The sequence below is a fragment of the Aptenodytes patagonicus genome, chromosome Z, assembly GCF_965638725.1.
Source record: "Aptenodytes patagonicus chromosome Z, bAptPat1.pri.cur, whole genome shotgun sequence".
In the NCBI taxonomy this organism is placed as follows: Eukaryota; Metazoa; Chordata; class Aves; order Sphenisciformes; family Spheniscidae; genus Aptenodytes; species Aptenodytes patagonicus.
The window spans coordinates 33016180-33042969 of NC_134982.1; the positions used below are offsets into that span (position 1 = coordinate 33016180).

A 26790-nucleotide genomic window follows, 5' to 3' on the forward strand; every position below is an offset into this window, starting at 1 on the left:
AGTAATGTGAACTCCATGCATAAAGTCTAGTGTCTGTCTGATTAAACCAAATAGTCTTAAGAATATGACAGCATCAGAAATGCAGGATTTAGGTTTTTATGTTCACCCAAAATCCTTAGTTAAAAATATTCATATTTAATATCCTAGATGAGCTGATTATGAAGAGGTAAAACTGATGACCTGATTGTCCTGAAAACATCAAACAGCTATTCTTAATGAACTATTTATCCTAAATATTGGGCCCAATCCACAGGAAGCCAGCCATATTTTTGTTTTGCCTATATAAGCTTCATAAGTTTTATTAGACTTTATAACTACAGAAATTCATTATTTCCCTGCAGTGTTGTGCGAAAATATTTCCTATTCATTTGGTAGAAAAATTCAATAAGCAGCACATCATGTTGTCACTCTGTCACAAGCAGAATCCTGATCCTTTGTCAAAACATAAAGAACAATTGGCTGATGGCAATTCTGATTACTTTAGAAAGTAATTATTGAAAGAAGGCATATAGATCTTAAATGATCCTTTTATCTTCCACAGCCACCCAAAATGAATAATGATAAAATGACACATATTCTTTATTGCATTCTGTTTAATAAAAAAAGGAAAAGGAAAAAACCTAAACTAAGCATACTGTTTGATAAGAGCAAAGTTGTCGTAACAGTGTGATGCCGTTTGAATCTACTTGCTACAATTGATTGGTAACATTTTTGGCGAGTTCCTCCTACTGCGTCATAACCATAGCTAGAGAAGTTTGTAAGCCTTCTGTCTTCACTTACACAGCCTTTTGTTCTACCCATATTAGAAAAGTGTTTTAAAAAGTTTGCCAGTTAGCACACATTTGATTGTATGCAGATTTAAAAATCCTAAAGCATAGTAAAGAGGTTTTAGTTTAAGCACACTTGGCATGTGAAGAATCATCCATGACTACTTACTGATGAAGACAAAACTGTTTTGAACATGCTTCTTCACAGCCTCCTGATGCCAAGGAGTTGTGGTGGTGTATGATATAAATTGGTATAAACAAGTTAATAGTGCAGTCACCTAGCCAAGAAAGTAATGATACTTTTATGCTTTGCAGCCACATGGATTTCTGGTCGTACTACCTTTCCATCTTCAGAGGATGGCTGGAGGATCTTGTGTGGATGTATGAGTGTGGGAGAAAGGCCATGGATGTATGTGGCTGCCTGTTCTTTTACGTAGCTGTACAGGTTTTGGTTCTGAAGTTCTTTCAGTGTCCAGTACTATATGGTAATAATGCTCTGCAATACCAAACTTTTTCATCCTGTATTTCCTGGGCAGCAAAACACAGTCCTATCTAATGCATCACAAAGTGAATCTCAGAATAAAATTAGAAAAATTGTTTTTTCAAATGTGTATATTTTTAATTGTCTGTGCAGTCTTTGATGCTACCAGATAATTCTTGGGTCAATAATATGACCATCTAGCCTACTTCTGAATAGGCTAATGGCAAGTCAATGCTTTTACTCCAAGTAATACTAATACTTGGAGATATTAGCTACACTTGGCTTTTGTAAGACAAAGAACTAATGGATTGAAAGCAGTCCTGTTATAGACTGGTTTAATAAAATATATTGAACCAAAGACATGGCAAGTAATTCTGGTACCTTAGTAAATGGTTTTCAATTTCTTATCTGATAATGAGCCTGCATGCTCCCCACTGAGCTCTGTATACCAGCTTCGTATTCATTCTTACCTATTGTAACACTTGGTGATATTTAGTTTGCTGTAACTCTCGTTCTCTTTTATGGGCTGATGAATATATAAACAAATTAAATAGATGTATCTGATATAGCTGCAGAGTTAGTGTGTTTTGGTTTTACTGTTCTCTGAAAAGCTTGACCACCACTAGGATGGAATTGTTAGATCTTTTTCAAGAAAGTTCTCTGCCTTATATCCATAGCTGTCAGCATAGGAACTGTGATTGCTGAAGCAATATAACCACTTCAGTGAATAGTGAAGTAATGTTTATTTTCCCAACTCTAGGGCATGGTAAATTATCTGAGGTAAGAGGAATGTTGGTCATCATCTTCTGTCAGGTCCTTCATTAGATTATCATTCTTGTAGAAACCATAAGCCAGAAAGGCCTGTGTTGTCAACATAATTGTTTCTTAATTTCTTTTTTCACTTGAGTGGAAGGAAATTCCATTGCTTTGAATGGTCTGTCATTTTTTTTCATTAGGAGTTTAAATTGAATACAATCTTGTTTACACTGAGCCTTTCTGTTTGTCTATCATATTTGTTAGCTGGAAACTCGTATTTTCTAGGGATGGGTTCAATTTTCCATGACTATTGGCAGATGTTTCTCTAGGATCTTCAGTGAAATAATGTATTTGTTGATAACCCAGTGCTTGCTAGAAGGGACTTTGCTTCACATCAGTGAGTCTCTTTTTTTGTATGAGAGCTTTAGTCAGCAGAAACATATTCCATTTCTTCCAAAAATGTCTAGGGGTAGTTTCACCCTATTTTGAATGCATGCTTCATGCAATGAATTTTCCTGTGGTTCAGCTACTCTTTCCTCTTTGCAGCAGGTGAAATACATAATGCTCTGGTTCCACTCTTTTGATTCATGTTTTTGCAAGTTATATATTTGAGTAATTTTAATAGTTGAGCTCAGTGTTCCAAGATACTAACCATAAGAGTTGAGTTGCGAGTAGATTTCATTCTTTTAGCGTTGTTACTGTTTTCGTGCTCAACTTGCCATTTCAGTACCTTGGTAGGAATATTTGAGGGGTTTGGTTCATAGGCCTGCAAGATGGCTTATAGCAAGAGTCTGTCAGTGTCTGAACAGGAAAACTTTTGATGGGTTTTCCATACAGCTTTTATTTATTAGAGAAAAAAGTCATAGAAGGTTCTGCAGTTTCTGTCTTATGGACATTTTGTCCTACTTTCTCATCATCTTCTACCTTCCCAAACCTAGACAACCTGTGTCACAAAGCCTCTCTTCTCAACATATCAACACAGCATTGTTCTCAGCCACATGGTTTACTTAACAATGACAGAAAATCTTCCTTTTGAAGTTTGTTCTAACTTTTTTGCATTGTTTCTGACAGGATTGCTTTTTTTTTTTTTTTGAGGGTTGAAGGTGTGTGTTTTGCTTTTTTTGTTTTTGCCTTTTTTGTGGTTTGTTTTTTTTTTTTTTTTAATGTCACAATGCTCCATTGCTTACTTAGTTTGGATTTAAATAGTGGTAGAGCATTGCATAACTACAGTTTCTTTCCTTTCCATCTTTTGTTAAAGGGTAAGCTACATAAATAGATAGCTGTAGATTATTTTAGATATGAATCTTCAATTATTCTTAAATCTGAACCTGAATTTAAAAAAGACTTCTGAAAGTTCTGACAATAATTTGACTTGCTGGCATAACTAGCAACATTAGTAGTGATACGTAGATATATTAATTGTGACAGAAAACGGTCTTAAATAATCCAATGGAGGTGACAGTTTATTTTAGCCAGTAAGCAACACTCCAAAATAACAGAAGAAGTTCTTATTCCTCAGCTCATCTACTCATACCAGGTGTATATCTGTCCGTCTTCCCAGAACCCCCTTTAGTCTGCAATATGTGGAGTTCTAATTTGAGTTTTTTCCCAGCTAGTATGTAGGAATACAATTTTCAAATTGATAACCTATCGATTTTCTTTTGAGTTTATTGGGAATAGAGAAGGAACATTTCCTTACTAGGTTTCCTGTTATACTGACTTCTTACCTACAATTTGTTACAAATATCCGTTTGCTGTAATTAATGAGCTAAGGATATATGTAATTGTTCGGTATTGCTGTACTTGGGTCATTTTTTATGCTTGATAGTAGTAAACTTTCTGTAAGTAAATCCATGATAATGACTGTGGAATTTGTGTAATCAAGATGAGGAACGACATGGTAATACGCCCGTATTAGATATTGCATAAGTACAAGTTATTGTTTATAATGAGAAATATGTATATGTATTATTGCACAGAGTGTTTGTTTTCTTACTTCAGGAGATATTTTAGAATTGGTTAATTCTGGTCTGCAGATGGAGATTAATTTCTTTACGGTAAAATATAACTTCACAGGGTTGGAATCCTTCCATTTTAAAATACAGGAATTACAAGACAGTTTAAGTTAAGGGACAGAAGCCTTCATTTTCTGGATCTGAGGAAATGCAGTCCAAAGGCGCTAAGAAAGGAGACAATGCAGAGCTAAGAGAAGGATGGAGCAAGGGCAGTTGACGCACAGCAGAGGGGTAAAGGCTCCAGGCAAAGTGGATAGGCATCAGGGATGGATGGGGAAGTGAATATGAGTGAAAGAGGAGAAGAATTTGGGCTAGAAATACAGAGTAAAATCAGAATGAAGAGAAAAAAGTTAATAGCTAATGATTAAATCTTCCAAGGGGTAAGAATAGTGCCAGGAAAGATACCAGTAAAGGATTTATGGTAATAGGACACACAAGGGTAGTATAGTTGTGGAAACTCAAGGAATTATTTTCAAGATATGTTACCCTCCTCCCCCCAAACAAACCCGAAAACCCCCAAACAACCCCCAAACCAGCAGTGAATCTTAAACAATTGTCTCACAGAGATATCCTTTCAACTGTTTCATCTGCACTCAAAAAGGTTGAGCTTTGCTGGCAATGATAGTTCTCACTACATCAAATGTGGCAGTATGTATTGCAACAATCCTGCCTTCCCCCTCCCTCCCCCCTTAAAATTACTGGATAGATAGGTATTGAAACTTGGTAAGTGAGAATGCTGTCCTGTGCACTAATCTGTTACTCTGGATGACAACTTGGATTTAGAGTTCAAGAAGACCTGTAAAATTACCAAACGTATGTAAAGCCCCTTCTCTCTTCTTGCTGTGCATAGAAATATCTTTCTGTCCTCATCTTGTCTCTAGCAAGTTCCTTGGATCATAGACTGATGCCTAGCTTCCATTTTGGATTTCCTCAGTTTTCTCATCTGCATGCCTAACTCATACTTCATTCAGTGGTTTCTGGGTCACATAAACGAAGAAAGAGTATAATCAAAAAGGCGTAACAGGCAGATAAGATAAAGAGAAAGAAGGGTTGAGAGGTGGAACATTTAAGAAAAGATGGGGTTCTTTCAGCTGTGTCCTGTTACACTGTTTGTGTTAACCCAGGTTTCAAAGGAATTGGAGGAAAACAGCCACATTTTTGCAATGGCATCTGATGCTAATGGAATCAGTTCTACATAATATAAATTGAGTCCTTTTTTTTGTGTAGGAATGCGTAGGTCACATTGTGTGTAAGTGTAAAATAAATTGGAAATAGGAATCAAGAAAAAACCCAGATGTTTTGTAATGCACTATTTAAAAATTGGACTATTTTTAAAATATTGCAGACTATTTGCTTATGCATATGTGAATACAAATAATGAATTTATGAGAAATATTTTGTTCTATTATTTACCCAAAACATCGTGGAATGTGTATAAAAAGAACCATAAAAAAGAGTGGTGTGTTGAATTTTTATTTTTGTTGTGTGTGACTGGATGCATCAGAGAAAAGTGAGGATACTCTCTATGACTTACCAAAGGAAGGTTTGCTTTATTGAAGCTTGCACAGATGGCTAACTGACATCAAAGGTTTCTGCAACAGTGCCTACAAGTTGCCAGAAGATCAGTGTGAAAATATATCACTGCCTGATTCCATAGCAAAGAACAGTTATTGTTAACAGGATTTATTAAATCCTGTCCTCTTAACAACAAACAGTGCCTATCAAGCACTTCTTTTGGCCGAGTATCTCTCTCCTAGGTAACTTTCTCATATTTCTCATATTACAAATACATCTCACATTTAGTTATTCCAATTAGTTAAAGTTGCTGAAACATTTTTCTTCCAATTCATTGCTATAAAGGTTTGCAGCAACTAATAAATGTTTTTTTTAATTGCTTACCTCCAAGCTGTATCTTTATGATAGGATAAATAATAATAATAGTAATGGTGATGTTGATGATGTTAATAGTAATATCAAAGAATTGTGAGAGAGTTCTGTTCCCTTAAGTATTCTGATTGTCGTACTAATCTTTGATTGAAGAATATGTATCAGACTAATTCTACTGCATATAGAAAATAATTCTTTCCAATGCAAAGGTTGCGATGTTTGTCTATAGCAACATCAGCTGTATTTTACATGGTGATCCAGCAACTTTGATTTTTCATTTACTTTTAAAAATATTAAAAGATGCTTCCAAAATTATTGTCATCCATGAAGGTATCACTGTATTTTAGTAGACAGTGGCATGTCCCTTTTGTGTCTGTCCCTAGAGGCTTCTTCAACAGAATGACATTTAGTTTTGCTTTCGAGAGAATCTTTCAGTCACTTTTTTGTCTTGGGAGCAGGAAGCCATGTAACTGTCAGCTGCAAGTCAGTCAAATGGAAAATGAAGAAAAACATTGAAAACCATTGCCACCACCACCAAGAAGAACAAAAAATCCTCCAGATTATTTATCAAAGCAACAATTTTTATTTTCTTGGCTCATCTTAGGGAATATGAGTAGAAATGATTTTCAGAACATATCTGCTGTCGTTGTCTGATATGATACTTCTAAATAATTCCACCCTTTAGTGCCTAGAAGCTTGTCTTCTGTATTTTCAGGCAAGCAGTAATACTGTTGAGCATGATGTTTCTCCATTACTTTTTACTCAGAAGTGTATGTTTTTAAAAGTTTTAAAACTTCTAAAAAATTCTATGATATTTCTAATACCTGCCTGTTTTTTTAAAATCATTTGCAGTAGTTCTATTAAAATGTAGTGGAAACTGATCTAAGATTACTGAAAGAAATTCTGTGCCTCATTTAGACATAATTTATTTTGAGTCTTTTCATATATTATTATAATTCCATCATAGCATACATTTTATTTCTTGAGGTATTTTTTTCTTTGATACTTCAATGCTGACTTAAATAATTATTTTCTTCCAAATCAATGGAAATCTTGGTGTCTAACAGCAAAAACAGTAATCTTCTAAATTTTTGCTTTAACAACCATTTCTAATTGGTGTGTAGCAACATGGCTTGAATATGAAAGGATTTTGTGTGTAAATGGAGAGAAAATCTAGCGTTGGTTGTCTTTATGTTACAAATTTCATTTTTAAAAGTTAGAACTATTACAGTGGACCATCTATGCACCTTTCCAGTATACAGAGGTATCTTAATTGCTTTTCTGTTACTGTTCATTATGACTGATCAAGGACTCTCTGAATGAGACACGCTATTTCAAATAAGGTTAAGTCTTTTACAGAATGTGTGTATATGTATGTATATACACGTTGTTTGAAAAAGGAAAATTCTAACCATATTTTGGGTAAAAACTATCATTAAAGACAACTGCATAAAATTGCAATTTCTATGTTGAATTTTTTTTCTTCTTTCCATTCCATCTCCCATTAGAGGGCAGTGTTATGGATATACAGCATATTGATGTTGACATATTGAAAGGAAAGCAAGCGTGTTTAATACATCTTGGATGCATTCTTTTCATTATATATCTTATGATTTTCAAGAGGAAGAAGGGTGGAATAGAAATGATAGGAGGAAATAGCAGATAAAGAAATTTGCATCCAGCACACAGAAAGCTAGCTAGTGGAAAAGTTGCATTCATCCCCTTGTGTGTTTCAACTTTTCTATGATTAAACACCCTCCTTGTTTAAAAGGGGCGATAAAACTTGCTGTAGCAAACCAGAAAGCCAGGCCATGCATTTACCAGTTTTTTTAACGTATCTCTGTTTACCCAAAAGAAAATACTCAGTTTTGCCCTTTAACAGAGTCATTTAGCTCTAACACTAAGTTCTTTAAAAGTTTTTCCATTTGAGACTATATGTTTTAGCCAGTCAGTTTGCTTTTAATCTGAATAATTGTACTGGGGTTACATGGCAAGATTTTGGTAGTGTAGGGGGCCTGCAGCAGTGGCTTCTGTGAGAAGGGATCAGGAGCTGCCCACATGTCGGGCAGAGCCAGGTCCAGCTGGCTACAAAATGAACCTGCTGCTGCCCAAAGCTGAGCCCATCAGCGACTCTGGTGGCTCCTCTGTGATAGCATATTTAAGAAAGGGTAAAAAACACTGTGCAGCAGCTGTGAGAGAGAGGAGTGAGGAAAATGTGAGAGAAACGGCCCTGCAGACACCACAGTCAGGAGTGAAGTTGAGCCTGGGAAAAAGGGGGGTGAGGGAAGCTGGTTTTAGTTTTGCTTTTATTTCTCACTATCCTAATCTGTTATTAATTGGCAATAAATTAATTTAATTTCCTCAAGTTGAGTCTGTGGTGGTAGTTGGTCAGTCATCTCCCTGTCCTTACCTCAACGCGTGAGCTTTTTCATCATATTTTCTCCCCGTGTCCTGCTGAGGAGGGGGAATGAGAGAGCAGGTTGGTGGGCACCTGGCAGCCAGCCGAGGTTGACCCACCATGATAGTTTATGTGCCGTAGCCATATTGATTTACTTATTGCAGTCTCTTTGGGAGGTTTATTTTTAACACACTGACTGAGGTTAAACCACGACATAATGTTAACTATTTTGGAGTATTAGGTACAGTAATTTTAGTCTGAAAGTTGTTTCAGCATCTACAGTATTCCAAGTGAAGACTCCTTTGCATTGTCATGATCATCATTAAGAGTTTATTCAAATAAGTCTAAAATATTCCACTCATATGCATAATTTGTAAAGAAAAACAATGCAAAAAATCTTTGGGGGACTAAAATCAGGGACTAGAGCAAAGTTGATGAGGAAAGTACTGCATGAGATTTTAGGGTCTGCATTGCACAGAAGGTCAGATTACATGTTTATAACACACTCTTCTAGACCTTAAACATAATATTCCCCTCTCTTGCCTGTTTCTTCCTCTTTGTAGAAAAACCTGGGCAAGACTGTAACTTTATATGGTACTCGTATGCATTTTGTTTTGAAGAGTTAAAAGCTAGAACTCTATATGCCTCTAAAGACCTTTGGGTCAGGTGGATACTACATGAGTTATTTTTAAAAAGAAAATTGTGATGCCACTAAAGATAAGTGCAGTCTCTGGATTCAACATGGTATTATGCTTAAAACTATCAAGAACAGCTAATAGAGCAAAAAGAAATGGTATAGTTTCTTTTTGGTCTTAACTTGTAGGAGTTAATCAAACAATGGAGTGTCCATAAGTACCTTTGTGGAATCCTAGTGTGTCACATTTGTTCAGATTGTATCTTCTCTTGAACGATCCTTATCCCCTGAAGAAGTGAGGAAGAGGGAAAAAGGAAAATTTTGATTAGAGTTGGTTTTCACATGTGGGATTTTTATTTTGGACTTTCTTTACTGCGAATTGCAGCATATTCCATTACTTGTCACTTATAAATTCCTGTCTTCTCTTGCAGTGCACATGTAGGAGAGACATGGTGACAATATCCATGGACATCTTTGTGAGGAAGTTTCAACCAGATAGATACCAGCTGTGGAAACAAGGCAAGGATTTATACACCATTGATCATACAAAACCAACTCCTGAATCAACACCTGAAGTAAAGACCTGGCTACAGAGAAGAAAGAAAATAAAGAACTTTCCCAAGTGGTATTTATGTTTCTTTATGCTCCACTTAATTGTCTTCAATATGGTGTCAATTTCCTTTTTATTTATTTTTTGCCACTTTCTCTGATGTTTTATTTGAATTCATTTACTTTAGACAAAGTTTGTTTTTCTGTTTTCTGTATTAACATGAACTTGGGGATAAGCAAGTCTTTTTTTCAGAGTGACTATGAAAAATTAATTCAACTTATAAGTTATGTGTATAGCTGAAATTAATGAGTATGGAGAGCATCAAAGTGCATTCCAGTGTGGTATTTGGAATCTTTCTTTCGTAGAGATTATTCCATTAAAATTTTCAAGGTGTGGATGGTTGCCATTGTTTCCAGTGACATCTGCAACCAAAAGACAAAGGAGAGGTCTCCTAAGAGTTGAGGTAAAGGTTAAATGGGAAAAACTTATCATGAAGCTGTGGCAGAATCCCAACAGCTATGTGAAGTCTCTAGCAATAGTCTTAGCCCTCACTGCCATCTAACTCCAAGGAGATATCACTGCCTATTTGGCACACTCTCACAGTGCTGCAGCCGAAACCTCTCTGTGTCTACCACAGGTCAATCACAGATCATAATTTGGCATAAGGAAGGCCTAAATCTCAGTTGTTGGTGCTGACACCACTAAGAAAATTAGGAGAAAAAAGTTTCTCAGCTTGTCACTGAAGCTATCAAAGCTTTGACCTATAAAAGCAGTTTCATAGCTGGATCTATTTTCTTGGTGTGCATCATGTTTTTTGTTTGCATTGCACAAACATTTTTTGTACACTAATGCTTTCATGTCTTTATGGATCTTTATGGATTTTCTTCATTATCTAATAAAGATCTACTTAATTTCTAGCCTAGAATTGTGGGTAGTTTTATTGGTATCTACTTACAGCGGAGTGCAGTTTGCTGGCTTAAAGATAATACTGAATTTTTTAAGACCTTTTTCCTCCTTCAAATCATTTTACAATACAGTTACTTTTTAAACTTGCTCTTAAACTGAATTTCCTCATTTTCTTTGTAAGTTATTGTATTTCTTGAGGAAAATGATAAGAAAGTCAACCTGTAAAGAAGAGGACCAACTGCCACTGTAGTGGAACATTATAGTTAAGAAATATAACATTGGGTTTGTTATGGGTAAGAATAGTTTGTGGGGTAGAATCAGTTCTTGAAGACAACCAGTGAAGCAGCTGGACAGCCAATTTGTTAGTATATGTATAATATTAACCGGGACACACAGAGAGAGTAATTCTCTTGTTTAGCTAGTTGAATGCCATTTTGCCCTGTAGTAAGTTTGACTGTATGTATTGTACAGCATAACTGCAAGTTCACACTTGGACCAGCAGTGATTCATTTGGTAGTACCCTTATGGGTAGCCAGTTTTAACTAAAAGCAAAGACTTTATAATAATTGTGTTGAAAGTTTTATCATAGGAACACATGGGCTGATTTCATTCACTTAGCTCAGCTAATAAACACAATTCCAATGCTGTTTAATTCTTGAGTTGGCTTTTGTTCAGGCATGGTAACAATGCATATTGCAATGGGAGGATAAAATGTCTATTCAGCTTCATTTCTAGTGTAATGTGTCGATTGAAATTGTCATCATTTTGATTATGGGAATAATACAAGTTCCAGCAGAATGAAAATAGAAATACCATCTTTGGAAATCTTCATGAATATAGTGACAGGGAGAGCTTAACTCTGACATTTATGGCTGAAATACTTTGCTACAATAGAACATCTAATGACTGCATGTAAACAGTAATAATACTTGCTGTTATATTACAATGTGAACTGATGGGCGTCTCATACTTTGGTAAATTTTCTGGAATTTACTATTTTTTAGAGAGGATGTTGAACGATGTACATTGGTGGACATAGGATAAAATGTAAGGGGTAGCAAAATGTTTTTCTGGGGATGTCTGTAGTCTAAGATGCAAGATATTTGTAAAACTCCCAGTTTACCTTCCACAGTTGAGCTTTTATCACTAGTGTGTTACAACTCTTGAAACTTGATGTGTGATGAAGCACATAAAAACCTCCTCACATGTCACATAGTTGAATTTGAAACTGGACTAATCTCCTGTTACGTTTATCCTGAGCACATAAATTACAAACCAGTTTCTGACAGAGGGTGCCATTTCTCCTGCTTTAACCTTTCCCTTCTACTTCTGAGGGTTCAAAAACTTATGCTGAAGCTTTAATTTCAACTTTGTTTTTTACACAGCATTATGAAAGGTATTGCTTGGTATTGTCGCCATTCAAAATATTTGGTGATCAGAATTTTTCCTTCTTTCAGATGGTTGTTGTTTGTGTTAAAATGCATATAAAAACTTCTAAGATATCTAAACAGATCTGATTTTACAAGGTTATTCAGACTAGTGTTTTATTAGCATTGGGGTTTGGAAATACCACCTGCAACTGAGAATGTTTTGCCTTCATTACTTTTATAAGGGTTATTCTCTTTCAGGTTCAAAAGAATACTTCATTAAAAAGGTAGTTTGGATGCTGGTTAAGTAATAGTTACTTTTACAGTTTAATAACTTTGTCGTAGAATGGTGATAAAAGATTAGAAGGTTAAATCCAATCAATTGTTAATCTATCACTTAATAAATTGTAAACACTATCTCAATACAAAAAGATGAAAAATTGTCAGTTTTTTACCGGTTTTAGCAGGTGAAAGGGACATATGTATTGGTAGACATTTTATCTTATCCAAGACAGACATTGTATTCTGACAGCAATATCTCTTATAACAGCTTCCAGCACACCAGATCTCGATCTAAAAAGCTTAAAACTCCAGAGGACAAGAGAGTATCTGCTATGGTAGCTGGTGCAGAAATCATAGCGACTGAAGCAGCTACTGATGGCTTCAAGGTCAGTGAAGAACCTGGAAAAAAAGTGAGACTGGTAAACACAGGAGTGCCTTCTGGGGAAGAAGAAAACAGTAGTAGAATGCAGCTGGATCAACATTTATTGGATAATGTCAAGGTTGCAGGTGAGATAAGGACTGATTATGTTTCGCATGTAAGTTGTAGGCTGTTGGTACTCTAATGCCACAAATCAGTGGATGTTAAAGCATAGTATTATCCTAAGTAGCATAGTAAAATACTTACTTATAAAGTTATGCAGAGAAGAATTATATTCAGTAAGAATGAGAAAATGCCAAAATTAATATTCTGAGCTGAGAGTAATATCACCTAAACTGTTTTAATGAAGTGTTTTTTAAAGAGGCAAAAAGGACAAGGTTTTGTAAATTTTATTTCTTCAATAGACTGATAAGTTTTACAGCAAAATTTTTTTGACATGGAAATGATACAGTATGTCTTAACACTTACACAAACAGTACAGAACATATTTGCTTGTAGTATGCTACATGTATTTACATGAAGAATGCTGCATGTTAGAAATGGTCTATACTTGTGACCAAAAATACTCTCTTTTGAGATTGCAGATTTTGTGTCACTTCCTGTTGAGCTGTCTGACAACACAAGTTATAAAGGCCTTGTTGAGCCAAAGATTGTTCTTTTTTTCCCCACAACTATTTTATACTAATATACTTGGTCTATTCTGGACTTTATTTCTTCTGTTTCACATTTCATTGTTCTTCAGGTGTAGTTTCACATTCCTGTTCAGAAAGGCAAACTGCAGTTTTAACTTCAAGTTTGTGAGCAGTCTCGTTTGGTTTTATATTGATACTGACATTTTATTTGCAAATTGCATATATAGAGTATTTCCCTGATTGTGAATATTAACGGTTATGTTAATTTGGAGATGGTAAGCACCAGGATTGACCCACATAAAGATACCAAAGTGAATATTTGAATGTGGAGTCTTAGAAATTCCTGCATACAAATTAGTTGGTGTTCTGTCAAAGCCTTTCCAGGTCTGTTCTAATGATCTTTTTTTTTTTTTTTTTTAAAGGTGCAATTCCTTTACAGCTTCCCACAACTTTTAATAGAGGTTTGGAGTGTTCATGACCGCTGAGAAACTAGTATTTAGTTAGCAGCCATTCTGTGTTCATTGGCAAGGGAAGGAAAAGCTCTATCCTCTTTCCTTTGTGCTATTGAGGGGTGGTGCCTGGACCTTTGTAGGGAAAAGGACCTTTTTAGAAATGATGGTGGAAGCTCCAGTACTCGTGTTGGAGATGGTCGTTTGTCCTGCATTATGTCTGGCTAGTATGACCGTTATGCTCAGTCGAGGCAGTACTCTTCGTACCCAGAGATTACGTTTTGTTATTGGATGGGCTTTGTATTACTAAATTTTACATTCATTTGGACCCAAAAAGGGAATTTTGTAGAAAAACAAGTTCAAATAACCATTGTAAAGAAAGAATAGAGGGAAGGGAAGGGACTTTACAGAGACTGTTTTCTTTAATGCCTTGGATGTGCTGCTGAGGCAAAATTCACGGTGATGTGTGCCATGGAGTTCTTCAGGAACATGTTTTTTGGGTGACCTCTCTAACCCATTTTTCTGTCTATCCCATGCAAGCACCAGCAGATAAAGAATTTTAATAAAGTAAAATCCACACAATTTCACCCTTTAGCATCACTGAAATATAAAATTACACTGATTGTTGAAATATAAAATTATGCTAATTGCTTTTCTTTTTTAGACCGGTGCTGCTGTTTTCAAAATATTCGTGGTATCTATCTGAAATATACCTTCCTAATTATAAACCATTAGTCTTTGTTTATTTTCATTTTTAAAACAGGCATAATAGGTATAAATGCAGGGTATAAAGTTCAATATACCAACCTTTTATGTATTTTTTTTTTCCAACTAGTCAAAGTGCTTGTGGGCTGTCAGAGTAAACAAGCTACATGAATATTGATTATTTTGAATGACACGAAGACCTGTTGTAATTCAAATACAAAATATCGATTAAATGATTAAAAGTATATTTCACACTCCAAACTCAAAACATTTACATTTAATTTATTTTTTGATCAAACCTATACTCCACATTTGTGTATGTCCTTCTACCAAATGCTTTTCTGTATGATTTCTAAATGAGGAACCATGCTTTGAATTTGAATAACTCATATTGTTGTGAAATGAAATACAGTAATATGAAGTGAGATTTATTAACGAATCATATTCTTGATCTATAGGAAGCATCCATTCAGACTCATTTTCGAGCCCTGTTCCTGTACTAGAGAAAACAGAAATGGAAGATGAGGACAGGACAGGTTCCAGTCATTCTCTCTTTACATTTGAAGACTCTGTGGCCCGCATGCCTGCTTCTGATAGCTGTAGAAAAGAAGAGAGTTTGAAATCTAAGAATCAGTCTGTTTCATCCATATCATACCATAAGTCAGAGGGACATGCTTCTGAAGCAGGAAACCAAGACAAAGAAGAAAATGTCTCGATAGAGGATGATGTCAGTGACCTAGAAAGCTGTGGAAGTAGCTTGGAACATGGAGAAGTGCCCGTTGTAAAAAAAGATGAAGAAGATGGCATGGAAACATCCAGTGTATGTGAAACAAATTATATCATTATAGCAATATATTCCTGATTTAATGAAATGTGAATGAATATGTTTCTAATGAGACCTGATATCCATATTAAAGCCCTTAAGAATATGCATGATTTTAATCAGATGCTAATTTGAACATGTTTTGAAGCGTTAAGGCAAAAGTGGGAATTTGGACCCAAAAGCAGAATGTTTCTGAGCTTGCTTGTTGACATATTTTCCCTCTGATTCTAGATACCTAGTAATTTCACTGTATATCTGTGAATCTGAACCGTGAGCAACTATTCTCAAGCTATTCCCACGTTTGCTGCCTGCCACTATGAGCACGGCTATCAGCTTTAATTATTGCTATTGACAAGAAATTGAAATTATCAGAGATGAGTGCTGTATTTGGTATCATGTATTTGTGTTTCAAAAAAATGGCTGTTTTGACTGAGTCTTAAGGAGAGTTAACAGTATGCTGGTAAAATGTCAGCAGAATGGGTTGATTCTGAGAGACTTACTGTCCAAGAACAGAACATATCAGTGTGGAAGCACATGGTAATTTATTTTTGGACTGATGCCCTTCTCAAATGACGAAGTTGATGAAGCAAAGCTGAGGAGCATCTCTGCATCAAGTTAGGTGGAAACAAAGTTTACTTTCATTCTATTATATTACTCACATAGTTTATGAAATCTTATGGACTTTCTTGCTTTAGTTGAAACTGTATCCGTAGTATTGAAGTTGGAGAAAGTGAATCTTCAAGACATGGCTATAGCAGGATAATAAGACAGTATGATTTCAGGGTCTGAATCTTGCTAATCTTGGATTTTAGAAATGGCCTAAAACATGTAAAGGAAACATTTGAAGGAAAAGATCCCTCTAATAAGAGGAATATTTTTTTTTAATTTTTAAATAGTAGGTTTAATAATGTTTTCTCATTGGGGCACCTACAAACTTACAGTCTTTTTTTTACTCTTGCTGTTCTGCTATGAAGGGTGGGCAGCTTTGACTTTGGGAAGCATATCGAAAAATTAAGCCATGGTGGTAGTCACACTAGCTTTCTCACACTCTGAGTAAATTCAATCCCAGTTTGGCAGAGAGAGAGCAGGAAATCCACTGCCATATTGCCAGACTTAGTGGGAAATATATTTTAGAAGCCAAAATAAAATCATGCTGACCCTTTCACAGACATGAACTGTGCGCTAATGATTTTTTTTGCAATGTTGTGAGTTTTAATAATCTTGGCTCCAGCCCTTCCACTGTAATAATAAGGAACACTATAAACAACTCAGTGTTTTAATCATCATGTATTAGAGAATATATTTATCTCCTTCTGTGCCTTTCAGCCATTTATATATGAGGTTTCAGATATTCTCCAGTATAATTGCATACTCTTTCTTTCTCTTTTATTACAAGTGAAGAAGCGTGTTGTACAGATGCAATTAAAAAGTCTGATCTTCTTTCCCTTTTTACTCAGTTGGTAACTTTTTCTAGATTATAAACATGTCCTGTGCTTTAACCACATCTTCCTCCCTCTGCTTATCACAGTAAATATGATGTTGTTTTGTAATTTACTTCGCATTTTATAGTAGTAATTTTCAACCCTCAAGGGCATGTGTGTAACCTGCTAGGTTAGAGTCAAGGCGTTGAGGAGCAGAATGTTGTGGTCCATAGGAATTGTGTGAGAAACTGTCCTTCCCACCCTTCTGCCAGCATGCTTGCCCTTCCTCTGCTCCTGAACCTCCAGATACCATCAGCAGCTGGTTTACTTTGCGATTCCCCCATTGGCACTCAAATCTGGAGTTGTGAAAGCTGTACTTCTAGAGTTTGTAGCGTTGGCTTTAGTTCTTGAAGGTTGGATAACCTGAAGCTGAATGTACATAAGGGTGCTTGGGGGAGGAAAGAATTTCCTCATATCCCAAATCAACATGTTAATTGCGTATCAGGACTCTTAATTTCTTATCTCAACTCCAGATCATTTTTTTACTTCCTCAGGAATTTTGCAGTCTTTCACAAATGAAGTCAGTGGGTTTCTGCCTCATTTTCCCAGCCATGGTTAGTGGCTGTATTGTACTTCTGGTTCTGCAGAATTGTTTGGGCTGTTCTTCCTCTCAAACATCACCTAAGCAAACCAGGATTTATGCTCTGTAATTTGGGAAGGGCTGCAGTAACTTATACCTCAAACCATTTGTGTTTGACAAAGATGGCTTTTTTTTAATTAAAGTATGTATTCTGAATTAGATGAATGTTTTATTGGTGCAGTAAAGGTGCTTCAGGTACCCTGATAGTATTTACAGAGTTGATATCTGTGCTCGTTTACAGAGGAATGTTTTTGTTCATCAAAATTAACTTTGCAGAATTACATACTAAATTTGTTGTGTTTTTTCCTTTTCAGTCAGCGGAAGTTGAAAGAAAAAAAATGTCTAAGAGTTGGCGTCATCCGCTAAATAAACCCCCAGCTAGATCTCCAATGACTCTGGTTAAACAGCAAGCAACTAGTGATGAAGGTGAGTGTACTATTTAACATTTTCTGATGATCTTTTTCTGTCTTTGTAAGACCATATATAGGCATTTGCAAAAACAAGCAAGATGAAATAATTTCTTTCTGCATAGGAAATGTAACCAGTGAGGCCTCTGAATCCACAGACAGGTCATATACTTTTTGCCTGGTTTCACTCAAATTCTTCTAACATTGGATCTGTCTTTGCAAAAAGCTCTGAACAATAAGACATCATTTAAAACAAGTATATTCACCCATCAAATATTCTGTATTAGAACTCACAGCAGTTGTGTTTAAGAACAAGTTGTTAATTGTGTCAACATAGATGAAAGTGACATAAGAATCATTTGAATACAAATCTTAGGTGTAAGCCATAGTCCCCTATACAACTTTAAAGCTACTTTTTCCTTGTTGTCTGTTTTTTGGTAGACATTGGACATTTGGGAGTCAGTGTCTTCAGATACTATAGTTCTCATTCAAGAAAAGCGCTACAGACTTCTGGGTATCATCAAAAGCTCATCAAGAGTCCTTACATATGTCTTGATTTCCAGGTTTTGCTTAGTTTCATATGGAAAGAATGAACATCTCTCTCCCTGTAGCTTTTGTAAATAAATTTTACTCTATTGATTTAAAATAGTCGTTTAAAAGTTGATTTTGATGCATATGTCATCTACATGTCTCGTCTCTCTATGTATGCTTCTAACTGTATCTGAGTAGTGTGCAGGTTTGCAAGTAGTGAATAGTGTGCAAGACATTAAAAGTAAGTACTATATTTTCACAAACATAAAAAGAGGTGGAAAAACATAGTTCTGTTTTTAGACATAATGAAAATAACCTTTGTGTATTAGAAAACAGCAAAAGGTCTCCTCTCTATTTCCCCAGCTGAACAATTCTTGAAAAATTTTCTTAGAGCAGTTTTCTGCTTACTTTTAAGTGGCACAAAGCAACTGGAAGCAGGGTAAATGGCCTTCCTGGGAATGCGTAAGACTGGGATTCTGATTTGGCATTTAGGTACTTTAAATAATTTTTTTAAATTTTATTTTAATGCTGAGTAGTGACCACGAAATTCCATTGTTTAACTTAATTGCATAAATAAGAAGCGTAACATTAGGCAATCATTTTGAATACGCTTGTCCAGATCTTCACTATAGATTGCAGATATGCATGTTATTGTATACTGTATGGTACCTTCAGGAACTTCAAGCAATAGAGTGAAGTAGAAATTAAGAAAAAGAAGCATGTCCATAAATAACGATGGTAGATGACAGTGATATATAGAACAGAGTTCTGTGCAAAATAAATAAGTAAGTAATTCTGCAGCCATGAAATTTAGTGCTCTGTAACTAGATACCACAGTGGTCAAAAATGTTAACACCATACTCAGAACTTCTCAGATGCTCTTTTTGGGAGCTTACTTGAGTTCTTTAACTAGAGAGCCACCACCTTGTGCAGAAAGGCTACAAGAGCTAAAAAATTTACCCAAGATAGGGATTTGCTTCTCTGAAGTAAATAGAAAAAGTAAATTTGCTTTACCCAGCAATCACATATACAGCCAGCCAAAGTTGATGAATAAAGCTACTTTATTCTATCAAACGTGGCTTGTGAAGCTTATCGAACTGTACATCAAAACTACCCATCAAAATGGAAAACAAATATGTTCCTTTTTCATATTGCCTTAGCATTTTAGTTCTGTAACACGCAGGTTTTTCAGGTACTGTTCTGCAGAATCTCTTTATTTAGCAGAACTGGAGACTGGTCCTCACACTCCCTTAGACACTTTGATACTCTGTGTAGTGCAGAATGGAGCTGATATCATGTCTGTGCTACAGGTCTGATTCCTACATTGCTGTATGCTTCAGTGTTTACCTGCACTTTGTACCTGCATTTTGCTTGGAGTTCTTATTTTATACTTTAAGTGATATAAGAGTCTTGTTGGGCTTCCTGATCTTTTTTTTTCCTCAATTATTACCTCTAGTCAATAGTAGCTGTTTCTTACAGCTACAGATAAACTTTCTTGACTTTAGAGAGAGAGCATGCCTGTTAATTGATTCTTCATCTTGTAACTAAGGAATATTATGCTTTCAGCACCAATTTAGGCATTGTTGAGCTGGGTGCTGTAATTTTAACTGGTCCCTCGTCAATACATCTCCCTCCTTGTTCCAAGCCTAAAATAATTGATTTGTGTCTTCTGTCTCACTAGTTTGGGAAAGCCATACTCTCTCTCTCTCTTTTTTATGTAAGCTGCAGTTTTGCCAGGCATACTTCAATTAGCTGTTAAGCATCTTTCTGAAAATTAGAGACAGCTTAGGCCCATGATCTGTATCATATATGGATATGTTTGGATACCTTGAGGGCTAGACAGAGCATATTTCAGAAAGTGTTACGGTAATTTACACAAAAAGGATGATTAAAATTAAGATTCATCTAGTAAAGTAATTAAAGATTTAAATATGTGGTAGGTTGCAGTGAAATTGCTCTTTTTTAATTAGAGATTATATTCCTTTTGCCCGCTGATGCTTTTTCAATGTTATAGTTAAAACATAGTGTAAAATTCCTTTTTAAGCATGGATTGTGTATGATATAATCTGGCTAGATGATGATGTGATGACACTGGTTTGTTAATCTCAGGGATTCTACTCTTCATTTGCTGTCTTATCCAGCAGTTTGTCAGCTTCCTGGTGTCTTAATTTTATGTGAAAGTAGCAGCATCCCAACAAGAAATCATATACCTTCCAGTCTTTCCTCTTTACATGATGATTGTCCTTCTGGTAGATAAGAGTGTATTTTTGTTAGGAAGCAAAACGTTGTCTTAGAACCATTTCAAGTAGCTGTTAAGTACCTGTCTGCATATTGATTGAAGGAAGTAATTAAGAGTTTTATTGGACATGGCAGTTACTGGTATTTCCTAGCTGGAACTGGAATTTGATATTATTTTCATGCGTCTGGTTCTCATTGTGATCTAATTTATCAGCATGCTTTTGTGACAACACCAGAAGAGAAACAATAGACTTTGGGTGAACAGAATGTTTACATCAAGACAGAGATTGAAGAACTACTGAGAGAGACTGGCAAACTGAAGCCTCATTAGCTTTCTTGGCACATGCTGGCATGCGAGTTAAAGATCTGTGGCTAGATTTATGCCAGTCAAAGGAGATTTTTCTGATCGTGTTCAAGAATGTTTTTTGTCAGGTATCAGGGGAGTAATCAGTGTCAATGTACTAATGACTATGTTCCTCTTTATGAAGGTGCTTCATCCATATTCTCGAGTTACCAGAAATGTAATTCAGCATGCATACTGACTCAGTTCTTGTTCTCTCTGTTTTTTGAACAAAAATGATGCCGGTAATGGCTAAGATACGATAGTCTCTTGGTACTGTAATTTTTGAGTTCATCTATTCCTTTACAAGGAGGATTTGTGTATTGATATATTGGTTTATCTTTATATTTTAATTTATCTGGGTCCAGTAAAAACATAAGTGTAAACAAAATGGAGGAAGAAGAAGATATGGGCTAGTGCTGTTACGAAAAATTAAGAAATTGCGGCTTTATAGTTCATCTGCAAATCATGTCACTTCCCACAAGTTGGATAGTCTGTAGCCATTTCTAATATAGAATATTAGAATATAATTTACATTCAAATTAATATATTCAAAGTCCTTCAGATACTAGGGTTCTATTAGGAAGTTTCTGTGAATAGAGGTGATCAGAGGCTGTTAATAATATGAAGGCAGCATTCTTTGACACTGTCAGCCATTTCAGAATCATAATTTTGCAAATAGAATACTATCATATTCGACAGCATGCTTAAATCTGAGCAGAGACTTTCTGGATTTGCTATTAATACAGAGTTCTTTGGCAGAAATTCATTTTTTTGCACAGGATCACTTGGACATTGAGTTTTGTGTTTTCTTTTTATCACTGCATATGCTTCTTTATATGTATGTTTCTTTATGATCTGAATGTTTCTTCTACAGAAAAATGATTTGGTTAATTGTTTCTTTGCAGTCTGTTGGTGTTAAATTTTTTTTTCACTTTCCCTGAAGCCTTTCCCTATGTATGTCTGACTTCTGAGTCTCCCTTATTATGATTGCTTTTGTGGAATTAATGCCTAAAGGACTGAGCAATGAGAAATACTGGGGACAGGGGAATCAATCCCAGAAATTATAGCTCAGGCTGCCAGTTTAGAAAAATAAGTGCAGCAGTACAGTGTAAGCTGTATGTCACACTCAAAATACTAATAATTTTTACGTAATGAACCTTGGTCTTATGCTCAATGCCATATATTAGCTTGTGGTAATATTATTCTTTTGTATTTAATGCAGTTATATTTCTGCTCACTTAAGCAATAAAAAAGCAAATTCAGCAGAAGGAGCAAGCATACTGACTTTGGATGCACATTGATTGGTCCCAGAGATTTCTTTCCAGCAATATTTGGGCACGCAACATTAGAAACTGGTTTTACATTCAAGTTGACTAAAATTTCCCATTGCCCTAAATGATACAATGATAGTGTATAGATTGAATTCAGTATGGGTTTCTTTGTATACAGTTTTTAGTGTTTTAAATATGATTCAGAAGTTCAAAGTAATTTTGCTTTTGTTACTTTGTAAGATAAGGAAACAGAAAGAGAGAAGACTATTGTGAACGGAAGGAGTGGCTTGGACAAGAGTTTGATTAGTGAAAATTGCTAGTTTTACAGCTGCAGTTTTCCTTCTGCTATAACATAAAATAAAGCTTCGGTTTTTACGTTCGCTCTCGGCATCCTGTGGGATGTGCTTGATCTGATACTAGTAGTCAAGCCATATAAGGCTTGTTCAGTAATGTCATGAATAGGTTAAGCATGCTGAAATAGGGCAAAATTACACTTATAGATGCAATTATGATTCTTTTGCTTCAGAGCTTAAAATGCCGGATTCTGCTTGAAGTTTCTTACTTATTTCAGAAAGAAATGTTAACTTTTTTTTTCTGGTGTTCCTTAGGAGGTAGAGAAGAATTTGTTAACCAACTGATAGAGGCATGTTTATTTTTGCCACATTAGTATTATAATTTGCAGTATTGCTTTAACTCCCATACTGTATTCATCTGTTTTTTGAGTGGAGTTTTACTCCTTTAAAAATACTTTGCCCTTGTGTGACTATGAGTTAATCAAGTACAGAATTTGCATTTTTTATACTTCATCATCTAGCATTGGAAGAGACCAGCACTATCTACCACTTGCAATGGTATCACTATGCTAGAAAAATGTGTTTTCTCTCCTTTCCTCTGGTACCTGCATTGCTTCTGATTTGTTTAAATTCAATCTTCAAGATCTGATTACCATAATTAATAAAAGGTTCTAGGCATCCTGAAGACTCAAGAAAACTTTAGAAAGTTGTGGTAGAATCTTTAGTAGGTCTTTAGGAAGGGGAGGTATTGAAAGGTCAAATATAAGCTTTTCCTGAATGTCCAGTACTCTTGTCAACCTTGTAAGCTAGCAGCTGATCTCCAGAAATGTCAAGAACTGACAACTCTGATTATTGCCACTGGTGGCTCTTGTCCCTTGACATCTTCCACAAGCAGTGCTTATCTACCTTAGAGTGGACACCTAAAAATGCCAGGATCTAAGAGTAGCCATTATTTTGATTCAAGAGGGGAATACAAACCAGTTCCTCTAACGTTTAAGTCTCATTTGCTGGACAGTGGTATATGTAGCGATCATTAAGACTCATTGTCCTCTAGATGAACCTTACAACTCTAACTGCACAGCTTTCTTAGCTTTAAAATATAATATTTTACCTCTTAAAGGAGTGGATAGAACTGCAGTCTTGGCTACAGAGGCATGTAGTTCCTCATTATCAAGTGTGCTGAAATAAAAATGGATTTCCTGCTGCATTACTGCAGCCTCTCAATAGCCTTCTGAAGGGTAGCTATGGAGTCGGTAGGCAAACTGGATATGATGTTTGCCAAGGAGACGGATGTCTCTTCTGTAAGATTATCTTCTGGAGTTGAGCTTCTGTTTCTATAATTATGGTCCAAAGAGAAACGTAGAAAATGTATGACTTGCATTTAACGAGGATTAGTTCCCTGAGATATTGATACAGAGGATTGCCTAATAAATTATCCTAGCGTCGTGGTTTAACCTCAGCCGGCAACTAAGCACCACACAGCCGCTCACTCACTCCCCCCTGGTGGGATGGGGGAGAGAATCAGAAGAGTAAAAGTGAGAAAACTCATGGGTTGAGACAAAGACAGTTTAATGGGTAAAGCAAAAGCCGCGCACGCAAGCAAAGAAAAACAAGGAATTCATTCACTCCTTCCTATCGGCAGGCAGGTGTTCAGCCATCTCCAGGAAAGCAGGAGATGACTTCTCATCCCCCCCCTCCTTCTTCTTCCCCAGCTTTATATGCTGAGCATGACATCATATGGTGTGGAATATCCCTGTGGTCAGTTGGGGTCAGCTGTCCCAGCTGTGTCCCCTCCCAGCTTCTTGTGCACCCCCAGCCTCCTTGCTGGTGGGGTGGTGCGAGAAGCAGAAAAGGCCTTGACTCTCTGTAAGCACTGCTCAGCAGTAACAAAAACATCCCTGTGTTATCAACACTGTTTTCACCACAAATCCAAAACATAGCCCCATACTATCTTCTTGAAGAAAATTAACTCTATCCCAGCCAAAACCAGCACACCTAGTTCCAAGATATCATAGTAGTAATTTTTTTTTTTCTAAATTTAAAAAAATCTAGCCCATAGAGTTATGGGCCTAGTTATCTAGCCTTTGTCAAAATCTGAAGCTGCTTTGTAAGCCGTTGGTATTGGAAGTTACTTGATTTTAATGCCACTGGGGTTTTACTAAATGCTTTTTCTTGGCTGAGAAGTGTATGTAATACATATTTTTTTAAATGTACAAAATAATTACACTTAAGAAATTGATCCTTGAGGGAGTTTGGATGTAGTTGTCATCTAGTGTGTGGAGTGTTTATGGGATATTTGTTTTAGTGATCTGTGCAGGGACTGTGGCCTGAAGTTATTAATTTATAATTCCAATTCAGGCATTGATTTGTCATGTGAATTTGGACCTGTGATTGAGTCTTTCTGTTTTTCATCTTCCATACTTAATTTATGAAGATAAGTAACTACCTGCGGTCTTGGTTCAGTGGAGGACTTCAGCACAGTCTTAACTGTAAGCATTCAAGTAACCTGGTTCCTCAAAATTTCGCTTGTGTTTTGCCCAGAGGCACTTACGCTGGAATGGTATATTGACACAGGTTAGATTTGTGCTGCCTGAGAGATATAAAATAACCATAAAATATGTTTTCCCCACTTGGTACTAGTTTTTGTCTTTAGAGTAGCATAAAACAAGAGTATGTTGGTGAATCTGCTCTGTAATATTTCTAAAACACTCTAACAGCTTTAAATACTTGGATATTTATTTGACTGTGTAGTACTTAACAGTATAGTCAATGAAGATACATTTTAATTTCTAGATTAAGGAAGAAGTACCAAATAATTCTGTCATATCTCAGTCACCCTTTTTATTAATAGGCAAGAGAAGCCTGAAGATTGGAAGGAAGTTTTCTGTATTTTTCCACTTTTGTACAGATGCACATACTGACAAGTAGGTTGGACAAGTTTTGTAGAGTGTTTTAGAAAATAGTAAGAATTAGATTGTGTGCTAGCTTGGAAAATTCTTAGAAGGCAGAAAGAAAATTGGGGAGAAAAAGCCTACTACGCTAATACTTTTACACTGATAACATAATGCATGTCTGTGAACTCCAGTGGGTAATTGACAAAGGTAGGGACCATTCCAGTGTTGGTTTTCAGGGGTCATCCCTTCAGTTTCCAGAGGTTCAGGAGACAGTGATTTTAAATAAAGAGGAAGAATTAAATAAAATAATATTTTTGTCTTTTATGTAGAGAAGCGTATGTATTTCATTGAATCCTTTATGATATACTAATTTTACATTGTTGACATCATATATACCAAATACTGGGATAAAGATATACATGATCAGACCTTCAGGTTTAAGTAATCCTTAATTATGTGATATAAATGTAAATTGAAATACATATTCTACATTTGGAGTTGATTAGCTTAAATGAGCTTTAGTAAGCTCTTGAAACTAGATGGCAAACTCTGGTGTTTCATTAGTAAATCAGTAAGCATGTGTGTGGATGGCAATAGCAGTTCGTAAAAATTCCAATCTAATTTTAGCTATTGATCAAATTTTCTAGCTGGTAAGTACAGTGACCGCAAGCAAATTGAATTGGAATGCAAATTAAAAATTTTGTTCATTAATAATTGTAAAAACTTACATGGGGGAATGGAATGGAGAAAGCAAGCAGCTGGTAATAAGTCTTTCACAGTGCTGTGAATTAAAGCTTTTCAAGAGAGCAGATATCTGCCAGTCTTTACCTTGTAGTCTGTTCTTGTAATGGTTTTGCACTGACAGCTACGTTTTTTGCTGATAGGTTATGCAGTAAATTCCAGCAGGTTCTTTTGTTTCTGTTTCAATTTTGATGAGATGCCTCTTTGAACTAAATTATAAATACTATTCTCTAAACTTACACAGTGTAAAGACAGGTGAAATTACTGGAATTGCTATAAGGTACATTTATATAAAGATGGAAATTATAACAGAAATATGCTATACGTATTTTTTGTTGGCAGTTCTTACAGATATAAGAATATCTCCCTTTCTGTGGCCTCATGTCCACATTTTAAATACAGCTGCTTGACTAGTGGGTCACCTTGGAGCTTGGTTTTTGGACATGGTATTTGTATTTCTGGAGTCACTAGGTAGTTCATGTTTTTTAGTATCAGTAAGAATTTGTTGCTTGTGCTTCAGCTTAGGTAGCCAGAATTAGTAGACATCTTTGACAATTTAAGCCTTAACTATTAGGACTCAATTCTTCATTCAATATTCACAAAAAAGTTGTGCAGCTATTTAGGGAATTCAGTGGATGAAAGATTAATTTTTACCCCTTGTATTTATCGGGTACTTTTATGGTCCACTGTTTGAAGTAGAGAATGATTTTGTTGCAAGAATTAGTAAGCAAATGAAAATGGTAGTTTTAAAAAATGTCAATGCTATAGTCCTGTAAGACTAGTTTTACAGATTATGTAAATGTAAACTGATTCTCTATGCCATGAGTCCTCAGAGCTTTCTCAAAGTTAGTTTATCAGCAGCATAGCAATGTAAATCAAATACATTTTACTTTGCCATTTGTTAGAGGAAAAAGTTGGGGTCCAGTACAGTCTGACAGGGTCCTTTTAGATATTCCACATGTGGAAAATTCAGTGCATAA

At 35.7% G+C, this 26790-nt stretch overlaps 1 protein-coding gene across 10 annotated transcripts in view; it reads left to right on the top strand.

Annotated features, from left to right (window-relative positions):
- KDM4C (lysine demethylase 4C) overlaps window positions 1-26790 on the top strand; it is a 295962-nt gene that overhangs the window by 146477 nt on the left and 122695 nt on the right. For 7 of the 10 annotated variants that reach the window (XM_076363457.1, XM_076363452.1, XM_076363456.1 and 4 more), the window contains 4 exons: window positions 9370-9563; window positions 12312-12550; window positions 14667-15028; window positions 17407-17518. In XM_076363457.1, the coding sequence (XP_076219572.1) occupies window positions 9370-9563; window positions 12312-12550; window positions 14667-15028; window positions 17407-17518 (907 nt within the window). Of the gene's footprint in view, window positions 1-9369; window positions 9564-12311; window positions 12551-14666; window positions 15029-17406; window positions 17519-17940; window positions 18136-26790 lie in introns of those variants that run through there. The other 3 variants (XM_076363462.1, XM_076363455.1, XM_076363463.1) reach the window with 3 other exon arrangements.